Below are 16207 nucleotides of genomic sequence, written 5' to 3'. Positions count from 1 at the left end.
TTCTCGACTGTGTGTCACAAAGACATACCTTGAGCTGAAATGTTATTTACCTACTTTTCAGAACTGGAATGTATGCTTTATTGTGTGACTTGTGACTAAACAGACCTTTTATTCAAGGGCTTCATTTAAACATTGGAAAAATGAAGATATATCTTGAAGCAAGGTTTATGGGTTAAAGGAACATATAGCTCCACCAAAGGAAAGTCAAATATTTTAACCAACTGAGAAAAAGAAAAGAAAAAAATAAATCTGCAAAAAATAGAGACATTTTATGTTAGGCTCTGCCTGACCAGTTGTATATTGATAGAGCAGGACACAAATTTCATTTAGATACTAATATTTTCTTAAATTTAGGTTCCGAGAAAGTCTAATACCATCAACAGTTAACATTAATACTGTGTCGTTTTGAAGTTGTGTTTTATGTAGGTACAACCTAGCATTCACATCATGTTGATGACTATACACTGTGATACTTTCACATTGTTGGGTTTCAGAATTTTGTTAGTTTTTACTACGGTGTTTGATTCTAAAGACTGCTTGATTTTAATTTTCCAATTCAGTCTAATCTGCTGATGCTGAATTTACTTTTCTTTCCTGCGTCTGGTTGTTTCAAACCATTCAACAACTTGAAATTATTTTATAATTTATGATAGAGTGCCAATGCTGCTCAAATGTCATAAATAAAAGCACATTACATCATTTACTTAGGACTTCTTGTACTTCCAATACTTTTATTACACTTGGATGACCGTCCTCATGCGGTTGATATATATTCATGAAATGACAATCCCCACCCCCAAATATTGATGGCCAAAATCCAATGCGGGTCATAATCTTCTTTTGGACAATATTTGTTGTCAATGTGGGTGGAACTGTATTGTGCTTTAAGGTAGACAAGGAGTATTTTCCTCTATTTGTGCAGGCACTTCATCATCACTGATATTAATATAATTATTTATTTTTCTCCTTTTTGATTTGTGATCTGAATATGTCAACATTTACAGACCCTGTATCTGTATGATTTACGGCACACTTCCCTTATCAGACGGCTCTAAATGGGAAAGGGAGAGTCAGAAGATTTGTTGTCTGCTTTGCCACATAAAGATATATTGTGCTGATGGGCAAATCAACATATGCCGGAGATAAACAAACTTCAAAACAGACGTGCGCCTTGTCCCTGCCCCCTCCACACACGTACACACATACAAATACACACCTTTACTCTGACCCTTTGTTCATAAATCACAGGAAGTCCAGACTGCTTGTAAGACACAGTTCATCGCAGAAATAAAGTGACAAAAGAAGAAACACTTGCCTGAGGAGCTTCACGCATCGTCCAATCATGAGACTGAAGGTCTTAGTCGTTGTTGTGGTTTTATGTGTCTGTCGCCCAGCTTTGGCCGTGCAGGTCAGGGTGAGTATTTGATCGGTTCCTCAAGTTTTGATCAGTTTCCTCCTCACTCTTAACAGCCATTGGAGCCATTGTAATAGAGACTGGAAGTAAGAGAAGTTGCACTATCCAGGTGATTCCATGCTGTCTTAAAATTCATCAGATGCTAAATGTCATGAAAGTATTGTTCACTCCCCTCTGCAGGATGCACCCCTAATGTCAATCCAATCTCCAAAACAGTTTGTTCAGTCATTTCCATCTGATTCAGCATTAAACCCCTCGCAGCTCCCATTATGAAACCATGCGGCTTCTTCTCTACAAAAAATATGCCGGTCAAAGTTCAACTTTGTTTTCTTGCCCGCAGGTTGGAGATCAGAGCTTCCCTTTGGAGGCCGTGAAGCAGCTGAAGGAGCTAATGGGTTCAAGCAGCCATGTCAGCCCTCACCTTGCGAACACAAGCCCTGCAGCCATTTGCATGGATCCTCTCCTGCCGCAACTCTTCAGACCAGTGTGTGAGAGGAGAGAAGCGGCTATCGTTTTCTCCAGACTTGGTAAGGACAGGTTTTTATTCACAGAGGGTGTTGCATAATACATGTGACAATGAATTTACTTAAAGTCCGCCTGAAGTGGGATTCAAATATCAAGAGAATGAATTCATTCCCCTGTAAGAAAATTGTTTGTTTCATGTATTTTTTTTATTGCCAGAAAATCCTTCAAGAAAAGATTGCATCGCATTATTTTTCATTTTCTGTAAAAACACAAGTCCCTTTGATTCTTCATCATTAAAAGAAGCAGTAACTTGAGTTGGGCTGTAACCAGGATTACATCTGGGGATTATTACTTTGTTTTAATTTCAGTAAGACTGTTTTTACTAAATCTTTTTGAAGTGATTTGATTTTGAAGAAAAGTACTTGCAATTGTAAAAAACAAATATTTATTTTTTGATGAATTAAATGAGTGACAAATGAGATGGAAAGCTGATGTGAAATCATAACTAGAAAAAAGAAGTAGCTTGAAAATCCACAAAATTGTCAAATCTTGAATCTTGTTTTGATTATCGAAAAATAAGCCTGTGAAACATACTGTATCAGATCAGAGAGAGATAATTCTGAAAAGAAGGCAAAACCATATTTGTCTCATTAACAAAACTAAACACTTAAGATTTGAATCTTTCGTTTCAAAAAAAACTTGTATTTTCAAACCCAGAAACCAATTACAAACATCAGCGCAAAACCTCAATAAAACCTCTCTTAGTGTTGCCAAATGAGAAAGTTACAAATGTTATCAGGTTACTTTTTCTCTGGAATTTTTTTTTTTACATGTTTGACCGGTCAGTCCTTGTCACCATTAAAGACACCTGGTAGACATCAACTCATTCATCTCCTGTTTACGTATTTTATTATTCACATCCTGCTACTGGGAGAAATTACTTGGGAGTGATGTTAGACAAGAGCTCTGTGAAAAGCGGAGCTGACAGTCCTCAGAGATCATAAAGCTTGTTAATGCTCAACCGTCCTCATTACTGCGCTGAGACAGAAACAGATCCAATTATTTGTATTAGCGGTGTTTCATGGGATTGAGAAACCGTATTCTAGGCCAGATTAATATTTATGTTTCTCTCCTTTTACACTTTCAAGTGAGTATCATCACGCCCACGGATCCGTGTGAAATATGTGCCGACCCCGCCTGCTTTGGATGTCGGATCTGAGGCCGCCATCTGCCAGAGGCACACACACACACACGCACACACAGATACGTGCATCCACGTCAGCATGTCTCCTTGGACATAATGATGGAGATGTATCCTGTCACCCAGCAACCAAGATCAGCTAATTTCTTGACTTTACTCATCTGAAAAATATTTGAGCATCTCAATCACTCACTGTGGTCTTGTAATTTTAATGATACTGATCGCTAATCACATTTTTAAATGTAATAACGGAAGCAGAGTTGTGTACTTGAGAAAAACACGTCTATTAAAAGGAAGTGTTATTCCACCATATTTTACTCTGAATGGGAACATTAAACTAGTACTTGACTCTATATTGAACTTTTGACTCATGAGCCTGATCTTGAACAATGAAATCATCAATCAATGCTCTTGTCCCTCTGGAATGATCCACAAATTTGTTGTTCGAGGAAATAAAGGAGATTGCAAGTTAATTCCAAGAAAACCCCTCGTAGCCCCTGCAATTAATTTAAAACACTTTTTCTTTACATACTGCTCTGCTGAGATGAATTGCAAGAGTAAAAGGAATACTCATAGAAACCAGAAAGCCAGCGGGTTTTGTGCCCCAACATTTAACAGCAAGCCAACTTTCCAGGTTGCAAAACTATGAAGTCTCAGTCATTTCCACAACTGTCTGATGTTGACAGCAGGACTGAGCTATGGAGAATAGGAAGCAGAAATTCCAATCAATTTAATTTGAGGAGAATCATTTATGTACCGCTGCACTACAGCACAATGAGAGAGGAGTGACAAAAATCCCCGGTTTGAAAAACACGAGAAGTTCTGAGGTTTCTTTCTGTTTGATTCCCCTTTGGGGTTCGGCATGTGAGGATTCAATATGGAAGATATCTGGGTGAAAAGACAAACACACCAAATGTGTAATGTTTTTTTCTTTGTAATGACTCAAGATCTTCATTATGCAAATAGTTTGTGAAAATCAACCAGTCAAATTCCCCTCGCTTCATAAAAAATATATACCAAGTCATTTTGCTCTCTGGAGTGTCCAGTATTGTTACAATGAGCAATAACAGTGAAGAAAATCTCAGAAATGAATCACGTGTAACCTCAAACTGTCAACATTTTACATTTTACATTTTTAAAAGTGCAAACATTACTGCACTGTAAAAAGATGGTAAAGTTGCAGGGGGGAAACTAATGAAATTGTACGTAACCTCGGGAACTATAAATAATAGTAAGATAAAGAATCTATCACAATGTTTCATAAAAATCTGACCGAATAAAACTGCGTTAATTCATACACCTGTGTTTCATTTTACCACGAAAGATTGTGAGACAGCATTTGTGAAACAGTTATTCAGATTTATATTAATAGTCATATTTATACTCTATACACCCTGAGGCATTGGCCGGCAAAAACCCCGTCACCTCCTCCAAGCGGTGACGGCTAAAAAACAAGGACCTTCAAGAACTTGGTTGGGTCCACCGACGTCAGATGGAGCGACACATCGGTTCAGGCTTTTCTCAATCGTATCACACTGACTGCCTGGGACAAAAGTCAAGATGAGGCAGCTTAATTACCTGGTTTTTACCAACAGAAACACCCTACCAGTTGCCCTGGTGTCAACACAACCTGGCTGAAATGGAGGCAGATCACTGTATCCCTCTGCAACCCCAAAATATATGCCCACTTAAAGAAGTTTTTCTCAAATGTTTTGTGCAATGACAAATCATAGTTGAAGGCTGCCATTTACCCAAGGGCCGTCCCAAGAAACGATGGCCCAGTCGCCTTAACGAAAATACACATCTCATAAGTGTCATCCCTGGCAATGCCCAAGATCAAAAGAAGTGGAAAACAGCATGCAGAAAAGCAGCTACAAGGCACAATCTTGTAGATAAGATAACGATGACAACTGAGCCATTCTACTTCCCTAAGGTAGACTTAATGATATATGCTGGGCTTACATTATATTCTGTTCAACTGTTTCCTTGTTTTAACTGTGTATTAACAGTGTCTCCCAGAGCAGGTCCCAGAAGGAGAGGAGGAAGGCACGTTCGGGAGCAGAGGGAGAAGAGGAAAGGCAAGAGTCTGGGACTCAGAGTAAGGACTTTGGGATGATGGGAGGAAAAAGTAGAGTTTGGCAACATGATGCTGAGAAGGAAGTATATATATTGTGTGTCAAAGAGACCAGGTGGAAAGATAGTAAGGCAGGAAGCTTAGGAGCAGGTTTTGAGTTGTACTATCATGGTACTGACAGGACAAGAAATGGAGTAGGAAATGAAGATGTTGAGGTTCTCTTTGGGAGTGACCAGGATGGATGGGATCAGGAATGAGTCCATCAGAGGAACAGCACATGTTAGATGTATTGGAGAGAAGGTCAGAGAAGCCAGGCTGAGATGGTTGGGTCATGTACAGAGGAGGGATAGTGAATATATTGGTAGACGGATGCTGGAATTGGAGCTGCCAGGCAGAAGACCAAGGAAATTTATGGAGGTAGTGAGAGAGGAAATGAAGGTAGTTGGTGTGAGAGAGGAGGATACAGAGAATAGGGTGAGATGGAGAAGGTTAATTCCCTGAAAGGAAAAGATGAATGGTGTTAGTGTGTGTAAAGAGTAGGGTCAGATGGATTTAGACGATTCGATGTAACCACTGCTAAAGGGAGCAGCCAAAAAAACGAAAAGACTGAGCATTTCAGAGCTGGAGACAAATCCCAAATCCTATTTCACCAGCTTTACTGTTTACTGTTTTCTTCAAGTGTGTTGGGAAGCAGCGAAGAGGTTTTCATAAGCGAAGGCGGAAGTCATTCGCGTTATTTCTCCCGGACACTTCAACTCTTGGCGCCTCCGAGCTGGAGGATTGGTGGCGACATCTAGCGGTTCATAAATGGAATAGCAGATGGTACATTTTCCTCATTTATGGAGTGTTTTTCGTTCTCAAAGTACTGATTGATTGTGATTGTACGTGCTGCAAGATAAGACAAACACATGTTGGAAGAGATTCGAGTAAAGGTGAGGTTTTTTGATTTGGGGAACAAAATGGTTGAAAAAACATGCATAGTCTAGTTTGTGTTGTACAATCAAAAGACTGTTAGAGTTTGCCTGGCAAACACTGAAGACTGCCAACCAATAATACAAGTGTTTCCTGTTCCCAACCCTAGTCATGCGTACAGGGTTTGGTTATTAAAGCTGATGATAGAAACGATTTTATACATATATACTAGGTTGTATTTGTATATATTTGGTATATATTTATATATATATATATATATATATTGTATGTATTTGAGTGTCACGTGGCTCGTTGGTCTAGGGGTATGATTCTCGCTTAGGGTGCGAGAGGTCCCGGGTTCAAATCCCGGACGAGCCCTGAGCCCTAGTTTCAATGTTTTGCTTTACAGATATTCTGAAGACCTTATACAACAGATTTCTAAATTGCGTGATGATTTTTTTACAATCACAAATTTTAGATGTGAAATTCTCGGATTTTTCAATACATCCCTGATGCAAGTCAGTTATTGCTAGATAGTTAGATAGATTACATCTGTGGGATAAATGTTTATCTTCGCCTTGATTTCAATATCTCAACCGATGTGTAATGGAGGGTTAAAGGTGAAATTTGAATGAATTCTTAGTTCCCTTTGTAGCCACAGGAGATCGCAATCCACCGCAAATCTTGGCCAGCATGCGTGGTCGGAATTCCTGTACGGATATTAACCAATCACACTACGGAGTGCGTTAGGTCACGTGGCTCGTTGGTCTAGGGGTATGATTCTCGCTTAGGGTGCGAGAGGTCCCGGGTTCAAATCCCGGACGAGCCCACATCTTTTTTCATGAAAGTTTTTTTTAATAAATGCACTTTATTTTTATTAATGCATTTTGGACATTATACAGTTGTACTTTATATGCAGATCAATACTGGAGCACAGGGTGGGCAGTTTGGCTGGCGGGCCATATTTCTTTCTTAATTTTTTATACAAGGGGCAATTCGGTATCACGTATATTAAACAAAATATAAATTACAATCTAAATATTTTAATTATTGTGCATTTTATTTCACCTTTAAGATAATGTATGATCATATAGATGTACCCACATTATTTTGTATGTAATCATTCTTACAAGATTAAAAAATAATGAGTTTCTAAATTCAACATTGATTGAAAATACTTATTAAAATGTTCAAAGATAATAGTTTGGCGTGCTGGATAAAAATGGAAAATGAGTCGGATATGGCCCGCGGGCCATAAAATGCCCAGGTCTTCTGTAGCATGTGGCTGGGTCCTTTGTGGCTACGATGACCTTTGGAAACTTCTCATGATTATGTGTTGGGGAACTGCGTTGTATGCATAGTTGTACAATGTTGTTGTTGATGTGCATTAACCTGTAATGTTAGTTGTTGTGGCAGGTGTTGCACCCTCAGTGTAACTGTTGGCATTGTGAGATTCCACCCCTGGCTTTTCCATGTTTTAGAAGGTTGTATTATACAACCATCCTATAAAGATTAACACCCAGCAGAGGCAGTAGAGGCCAGGCCTCATCTGACATCACATAAGAAAAAAAAAGGCAAAATAAAAAAGTAAATTACATGGTTATAGTTATTCAGTGACTTGTACTATAAAGTTATTTTCCCCATAACTTCACTATTTTTAATTTTCATAAATTGCCGGAAAAAAATGCTTTTCCATTCAAATGTGAAGAAGAGACATGCAGTGACACAGCAACCAACTGAGCCCACTATGAATTGCACAATGATTATGCTAACTCTGGCATGCTATGCACTGAGACTGAATTGCTTTCTCTGTGTATGTCACCTATTAAAAAAACAATTCTAATATATGAGCTACATTTCCATAGTTTAGCTGATGTGTTCAATGTTTTTCGTCAACAAGTGTAACGTGTTTCTTGTTATAAAGCGACTGCGAAGAGACATTAAGTGAGGCACGCAGTGACGGTGCCTCATGGTAGGGGGCAACTCTAATACCAGGGATCCTTGTTACTACTAGAATTAGCAATAGCACGCTACAGGAAGCAGTTAGCAAGTCAAGTGCAGCCTTCCTGTTATTTTTTCCCGATCTCATCGGGGTGTATAGCTCACAAACGGCGAGAGATGAATGTAAATCTCGTGGGCAGCTTCTCTACGTTTTGGGCTCAGAAGGATCTTATTCAAACTATTCCTGAGACGACAAAGTTGCTCCGGCCGGTGGTCACCGTTCCGGCTACGACAGCGTCGGCGCAGCGCTCATTCTCGGCACCGAAAAGACTCAAAAGATACAGTCGGAACAGGACCGATCAAGGACGACTGCCTTCACTGGCAGCGATTTCCATGGAGACAGAGACTTTTAAAACTGATGAAAGGAAGACCTCTACAAGCAAGTTATCGATTTCTTCAGAAGGAACGGCGCATTTATAAGTAAAGGTAAGACATAACAACTTTTTTAACGTGCTTTTTTTCTATGTTACAGTTCACTGCTGCCAATAAAACGGTGAAAAGCTTATCTGTAGGATTCATAACTTTGTAAATCTAACTGTGATGACGTCAATGCCTCGCTCGCCACGAACCTCACCGTGCGTCACTGGCGAGCAGGGGTTTCAACATAAGGTATTAACAACCAATGATGAAACCCCTGCTCGCCACAGTGCATCAATATTTTTTTGTTTTATTTCAACGTACAAAAAAATTCAAATAAGATATATATAGTTATATAGTAGGAATATGTCATTAAAAAATCACCAAGGGATGAAAAGAATTGTATGACATACAGAAATTAGATTAAACCTTTTCATGCACTTTTTCAAGCACCTTATATTTTTTTATGTATTTTTTAATTGAGTTCCATAGGAGGTCCACGTGCTCTGTGTGTTTCCCTCAGAATGCCCTCCTGTGACTAATTCTTTGTTAGGCGGAAGCACAGTGTGACATTGTATTCACAAAGTTCATTACAAACAAGGGCCATGTTGAAATGGGCTGGGGACATAAAACCCTGAATTCTAAGGTCTCCTGATGGTACGAGTTTTCGTGTTTTACCGCTTATTTTAATGGGTGTGGGAAAACACACATTCACCTTGCATTCATTATGACACATGGAATTTGAGGGAGCTTCGCTGATCGAGCCCTGAAATCCCAAAAATAAAACTCGCCAGCAAACTAAACGAAAGTATGTTTACAGTGAGTGTTTGGAAGGTGCTGAATGACGTAGTTAGAGCTCACAGTGTCTGTGATGGTTTTCGGGAAGTGATAGTTTATGGTTTGTATATGTCTGTTTCCTGGCATGTGTGTCCTGTCCTGAAGTGTTCTCAATCTATCAACTGAACACTCATTTGCTGTCTGCCATGTCAAGTGGTGCTGGCAAATATATTTATTATTTTAATATTTATAGTTATATTCATACTTTATCGCTAAACAAGCATGACAGTGATCAGAGCGAGTGGTTTACGAGTCATTTTCTTTGGATTAAGCTCCATCCTCTTAGTTTGAGGTAAATGTGTTAAATATATTGAAAAAGTTATCATTTTGAGTTTGATTGAGTTTTTCTCTTGATATACGCTTGATGATGATTTTTAAAGGCCACACATAAACACCATAACACCACCAGCAGAGACTTTAAAAGGTCATCCAAATGTTACCCTACTGATATAAGTTGTCATTTAACTGAAATTTAGAGACAAAAAAGCTTTTTTCAAACAAAAAAATTTAAATGAAAATGACCAGCAAAATGAGCATAACTTGATGAAGCAGAAATGACTTTCTAAAAAGATAAAAAAAGCAACAACAAAGCAGAAATAATTAGTGTTGACTTAACTGAAGATTAGCAAAGAATTGCCCAAAATCACAAAGACAAAGAAATTAAGACAAGTGTAGATGCATACTTTATATAAATGATTAGGATTAGGATTTACTTTTATTGATGCAAGGAATGGGGAATTCAATTGTCATAGCAGCATGAAAGAATGTGTCAGAAATGGGTACAGAAACATAACAGCGACTAAATACAAGTGCAAAATTTTATACAGAGACTATAAATATTGCACTGATGGGGGCGGTGAAATATTGAGAAAGCAGGTAGAAGGATAGTGCAAAAAACAGATATGTTGGTCATGCCCATAAGCAGCATCTGTTGTCTAAGCCAGTCTACATTGGCTTCAATAAATATAAATATATCTAAATAGATACAGTATGTCAGTGCAGTGATGCACTGTGTTATAGCCAAATTTTCTGATGTTGAGTATTCAGCCCTTTAAACCAGACCATCTCTCAGCCTCACAGATTTCATTTCCTTGTTTGATGAATTAACTGTGGTTCAGTGGTTGAGCTGATGGAGCCTTTTGTTCTATGCGTTTATCGTATTAAGTATTTGACATGAAGTAGAAATGGGAACTTGTTTTAACATTTTAACACGCAATGTTTGAGAAGTAAATTAACTTAAAACACTTATAAAAAGTCGCAACGATATGTTTGTCTATTGTTAAAAATAGATAATGAAAACATTTTGGGAGTTTTGTAATTATTTGTATGTAATTTCTTTCTTTTCACGGGAACTTCTGTATGATTTGTTTGCTGGATCTTTACAAATGGTCTTGTGACTAATTGCTAATCTAACTAATATTTAGAGAATTCAAGGATAGAAAAAAGAGATAAAGTATAATTTATCAAATTATTATGCTGTCTGGATGATTTTAAATTTATTTCTTCATCATATATAAGTTGGCTTGCTAACAATCTGAACATGACTGAGTGATTTTAAAGAGTAAAGAAGAGATCACTAGTTTAAAGATCAGATCAAGATGGTGATGAAGTCCATCCATCTGTGAATGGAGACAGGAAAGCTACATTTCACAACATCCCAAAAAGTAAAAATCACAGACAAAATATGAACGTTTGAAATATTTTAGGTATATACATTATAATGAACTTTAAACAAAGCAAACCCCCTTGGCCATTGTTTTGACTTTTGGAGACATTCTGTAACAAAGGTTTCACAGACATAACAGCAGGAAAGAAAACAAGCATGTGTATTTCCTGGGAGTAGAACCAACCATGGTCTCCCAGCACAACTCTGCTCCTCCTTTCCTGCAATCCAGTAGTTCTAAGATCAGGCTGAAAGGCGGAGAGGGCGCCCCATTGTGTTTCACCTGCAGTGAACCCAGCACCCACACAAATAATCCCCGGCTCCAGGATTTTATTTGTTGAATTTTTTTTTCTATTTTCTCAAAAATCACTAGTTGTGGTTACTATTTTTTTCTCTTTAGGTCATGAGGGGAACTTGTAGTTAAATAAACATTTCAACCCCCCACTCCTCATAGAGATTGTATTTCATATTTCTGTCCATGACTTTAAAGCACTGGTACTCTTTGAGATTATAAATAACGTATTTTTAATTTTGAAAATGAAAACAACCAACAATATATGGATTACGGAACCAAAGATTTTACAGCCTTTCTTGGAAATTTGAAATAATCTTCGACATAATTATTTTTGTCGTACGCACATAAGCAATTTTTTTCCTTGTAGATTTACCTTTATGCTATCATGTCTTTTTTGTGGTATATTTGACTTTAAAATTTTAAACAAATTATTCCCATATTAGTTTATATGTGACTCTCAGGCAACATACATATATTCGTTATTCACCTTTATTCAATTGGGACATGAGTCACCCAATCCCAGTAGCCAAGACCAAGTGAACTAGGGTTTTAGTTGCTCAACAGGTAACTATGTATAAAGGTATATTCTAAGTCAGAGAGGACATTTATTACTCCTTTTTGTATCTTTGAATAAACAGCCATTGGGTAAGGAAGGGATTAGTCAGCCGTTAGTCAACCATTAGTTGACTAATGCTGATGCTAGCTAATGCTGCAGGAACTTGGGAAAAACTGTATTGACCTAAAGTCAGGGTTAGTTGTGAGTTCATGATAACAGGGGTATTTTGGCTACCTTTGGTAAGTATGGCAGAAGAAAAAAAGTGATCGAAAAGCCAACATTTAAAAAATAAAGTATTTCCCAAAACAAATTATAATGCTTGTTTCAGGTGGCTTTGGAAATGTGTGTTTATTTGTTTGTCCTACATACCAAGTCAGGATTTGGATGTAAAATTAATATTTTTTCTGCCTATTTTGCCACACAGTAGTATTCAGAAATAATTTCCACTATGTCAAGTACTTGAAAGGTGCTACCCTGCAAAATATCTGAACTAAACCCTAAGATCCTTTAGCTACCAACAGCTTTGACTGTATTTCTACAGAAGAGATAGATTTGGTTACAGATATACCAGCCATGCAATTTATGATTTAAATAACGTGGTATATTGGCACAATTAAACATTTTCAATTGTTTTTCTGTTGCTTATTCTACAAATCAAACACAAATATTCTGTTTACTTTTGTTTTCAATTATTGTACCATTGTGTCTCATATGAAACGGCAACAAAACACAGCTTATTGGACAAACTTGTTCAAGCTCACAGAACATACCTTTGGTGGACTTTATAAAACTTTGTGGACATAATCTCTTAATGTTTTTATTTTTGAGTTTTGACAGTCTCCATGATCTAAGTCTTCAATTGAAATTGTGAATACATGCTTACTGATTTAAAATTCTATGGAAATTAAGTGTTGCAATACATGGTCATGCAATACCACTGGTCTCTGAGGTTTACTCAGTGGTTTGCGTGGGAGATTTCAAGGGAAGGTACTTTTTAGAAGTCATGGAATAAAACCTTGTATATTAAGTTTATGTATTGTTAAAGACAACCATTATTAAAAAAAAAAAAATGTCTTTTTGCACTGTCCACGCTGCCCAAATCAGGCTGTACCAGCTGCAAAGATGTAATGTATATCTTTCACTGAATTCCAAGGAAGTTTCAGGCAGAGAATCCTTGTCTGTTTACAGTGTTCCCGTTTAATGCAAATTCCTGGTGATGCTTGAAGAGAAAGCCCGAAGACAAACTAAAACACAAGAAGAGACTTTGCAAAAATCCTACAGGGGGGCTGCAGAAGCCTCAAACATTGTGGATCCACACTTCTTCTTTTACTTCTTTTGGCTTTTCCCTTCAGGGGTTGCCACAGCAAATTAACCTTCTCCATCTAACCCTATGCTCTGTATCCTCCTCTCTAACACCAGCTACCTTCATATCCTCTCTCACTATGTAGATAAATCTTCTTTTTGGTCTTCCTCTGCACCTCCTGCCTGGCAACTCCAATTCCAGCATCCATCTACCAATATATTCACTATCCCTCCTCTGTACATGACCGAACCTTCTCAGTCTGGCTTCTCTGACCTTCTCTCCAAAATATCTAACATGTGCTGTTCCTCTGATTGACTTATTCCTGATCCTATCCATCCTGGTCGCTCACAAAGAGAACCTTAGTATCTTCATCTCTGCGGCCTTTAGCTCTGCCTCCTGTCTTTTCATCATTTTCACTGTTTCTAGGCCATACAGCATCACTGGTCATCACTGGTCCCACTTTTCTCCACCCATTCAAACCTGCTTGAACCCATCTCTTCACCTCTTTTCCACATTTTCCATTGCTCTGGACTGTTGACCCCAAGTACCTGAAATCCTCAAACTTCTTGATCTCCACTCCCTGTTGCCTCACCGTTCCAACTCGAGTTCCTCTCATTCACACACATATACTCTGTCTTGCTGCGACTAACTTTCATTCCTCTCCTTTCCAGCGCATACCTCCACCTCTCTAGATTTTCCTCAACCTGTTTTCTGCTCTAACCACAGATCACAAAGTCATCTGCAAACATCATGGTCCATGGAGATTCCTCTCTAACCTCATCTGTCAGTCTGTCCATCACCACTGCAAACTAGAAAGGGCTCAGAGCTGATCCTTGACGAAGTCCCCCCTCCACTTTGAACTTATCTGTTATCCCTACAGCACACCTCACCACTGTCTCACAGCTAGCATACATGTCCTGCACCAGTCTAAAATACTTCTGTGCTATTCCAGACTTCCTCATACAATACCAGAGTTTCTCTCTTAGCACCCTGTCATATGCTTTTCTAGGTCTACAAAAACGCAGTGTAGCTCCCACTGGCCCGATTAGCATTCTCAAAACAAATACTGCAGCTTCTGTTAAACACCACTAGGTGGTCCTTTGAAGCCACCTGTGTCATTACTTCTTGTTGTGTGGCTGAGTTGCTGGGGAACAAGCCCTCATTCAGTCCCATGTGACAAGTAAATGGACCTGATAAGTGATGCCACTGCTTGAATTAAACTTTATTACGTTAGTGGTTGGTGTGACAGTAAGATGCAGATGACAGGGCATAATGGAAACAGATGACCGCAGTGGCAACGCCTAATTCGGGAGAGGCCCAAAGTGGAAGAAGAATGTTAGGGGTTCTCCTCATTTTTGCAAGTATTCCGATTAAATTTTTTAAAATTAAATAGAATAAATACTCAGGCTTGTTAGTCACTGCCTTAACAAACTGCCCCTTCCAACCTCTGGCTTTGGCAATTAAAGCCCTTGCTATTTAGTTCCTCATGAGTTTTTTATAGAAAGCTTTTACCAAATTTCTGTCTATGAAAAACCACTCCTGGATTTGACCTTGTTCAGTTCGGCTCATCATTTCTCGGGTCGCCATTCCCATGGAAACAACTCACTGCTGTATAGCATGTTGTTAAATTTCCCTTCATTGTCATGGTTCGTTCAAAATTCAAGCATTGGATAATATTGAGCAGCTTTTCACGTGTTGCCTTCTTGAATAGAAAAATAGATGCTCTGTACCTCAGATACTGAGGAGTTCCTGAACATTCTGTTGAGTGCCGTCTACCCAAATGTAATTTTATTATTGAGTCTTTATAACCACTGGGTAATTTCTTTTCTAACTGGTTAATTGGGTATTAACTTGTCAAGTGATTCCTTTCTGTGATTGTTTGTTTATTATTTGGGTGATCAGCCAAAGACTTATCTGCAATTAAAAATCATATTAAATCAATAAAAATCATACTGCCACATACTAAATCTACAGATCTGATGTCACAATTGGTTGAACCGCCTCTTACGTAATTAACGCTCTGTAGTCAAAACCAGTCTGGCATTTTCCAGGAAATGGGAGAGATTAAAAAAAAAAAGCTGATCCCACTTGATCCTCTCTACTACCTTCCCACACAACTGTTACACTGAAGCTTTGTGATATCTAAAATTTCATTCCCCATTAGATGAAGAAACAAGGCCACTTGCTATAGTGTTTTTATTTGATTTAATTTTTTTTTTTTTCCAAATCTTACATGGTGAGTAATGTGAGAACAGCTTGCAGGCATTTTACTCAATGTTTGTCTGTCCTGACTTGTACCCTCGGTGTACCGGAAAAACAACAAATCAACATAAAAAGCATTTGTGTGACTTTGTTTTTTATTCCCCTCACATGTTATTTGATCTAGCAGTATATCTGTTTGTTGAGGCTGGAGTTGGTCATTAATTCAGACGAAATATCTCTGGTGGTGTGAACTCTACATCAGTGAGTGTCATCCTCTCTGGCCACTGACTTGCCATGAATTTTGACCCACTTTCATCACATATCCCCTACATCACAGTGAATCTCTTGCTTTCTGGCTAGTAAAGCTCATTAAAGGTTAACTTGGCATCATTGCCCTTGCAGGGATTTTGTGTGGTGTGTGTGTGTGTGTGGGTGTGTGTGTGTTTGGGGGGCACCAAGCCTCCCCCACCATGCAGAACAAATTATGCATGCAGCTGGGATGGGGGCGCCGGGCAGGGGGAAGCTGAGGAGGACTAAGAGAATAGGGCAGAGGGGGGAAACGTGGGAGCCAAGAGATCACAAAAGAGATCGGCTCCCTTCTGCTTCAAAGCTCTGCTCTCAGGAATTGTAAGAAGGAAGTGATGTTACAACATAGAACATGCTCCCAAAGCAAACAGCTATATTTGGAGAAAGAAGGAAAAGGCACACAGCATCTTCCCTCACATGGTGTGTTTGAGGAGGGCTGCAGACCTCGACTTTTTTGTGCAGCTTTGTCATTTTCGATATACACCTAAGTTCCTCTTCTCCACAAACTAGACAAAACAACTGTTTCCTACTCATTCCTATCTTGAATTGCCATTTTTAGGAAATTTCTCCAAACAGTTTAGAGGAAGCCTTTTTTTTTTTTTGTTGAGGAAATTTGACAAA

The 16207-nt window shown here is 38.6% G+C and overlaps 1 protein-coding gene and 2 non-coding genes across 3 annotated transcripts; all 3 read left to right on the top strand.

The window, feature by feature from the left end:
* The first annotated feature begins 1314 nt into the window (after positions 1-1314).
* LOC147232850 (guanylin-like) lies at positions 1315-3467 on the top strand. The gene is made up of 3 exons (XM_086148854.1): positions 1315-1414; positions 1755-1941; positions 3028-3467. Exons 1-3 carry the CDS (start codon positions 1343-1345, stop codon positions 3096-3098), a joined length of 330 nt encoding a protein of 109 aa, XP_086004980.1. The 5' UTR covers positions 1315-1342; the 3' UTR covers positions 3099-3467.
* A 2905-nt stretch (positions 3468-6372) lies between these two features.
* trnap-agg (transfer RNA proline (anticodon AGG)) lies at positions 6373-6444 on the top strand. Its single transcript has one exon. It is a non-coding gene; the product is annotated as a tRNA-Pro (tRNA).
* A 379-nt stretch (positions 6445-6823) lies between these two features.
* On the top strand, positions 6824-6895 carry trnap-agg (transfer RNA proline (anticodon AGG)). The gene has a single exon. It is a non-coding gene; the product is annotated as a tRNA-Pro (tRNA).
* Positions 6896-16207: the final 9312 nt, after the last annotated feature.

The sequence above is a fragment of the Fistularia commersonii genome, chromosome 7 (genome assembly GCF_037954325.1).
Source record: "Fistularia commersonii isolate RoL2024-O1a breed Wild chromosome 7, RoL_Fcom_v1.0, whole genome shotgun sequence".
In the NCBI taxonomy this organism is placed as follows: domain Eukaryota; kingdom Metazoa; phylum Chordata; class Actinopteri; order Syngnathiformes; family Fistulariidae; genus Fistularia; species Fistularia commersonii.
This window is presented reverse-complemented; position numbering and strand designations above follow the sequence as displayed.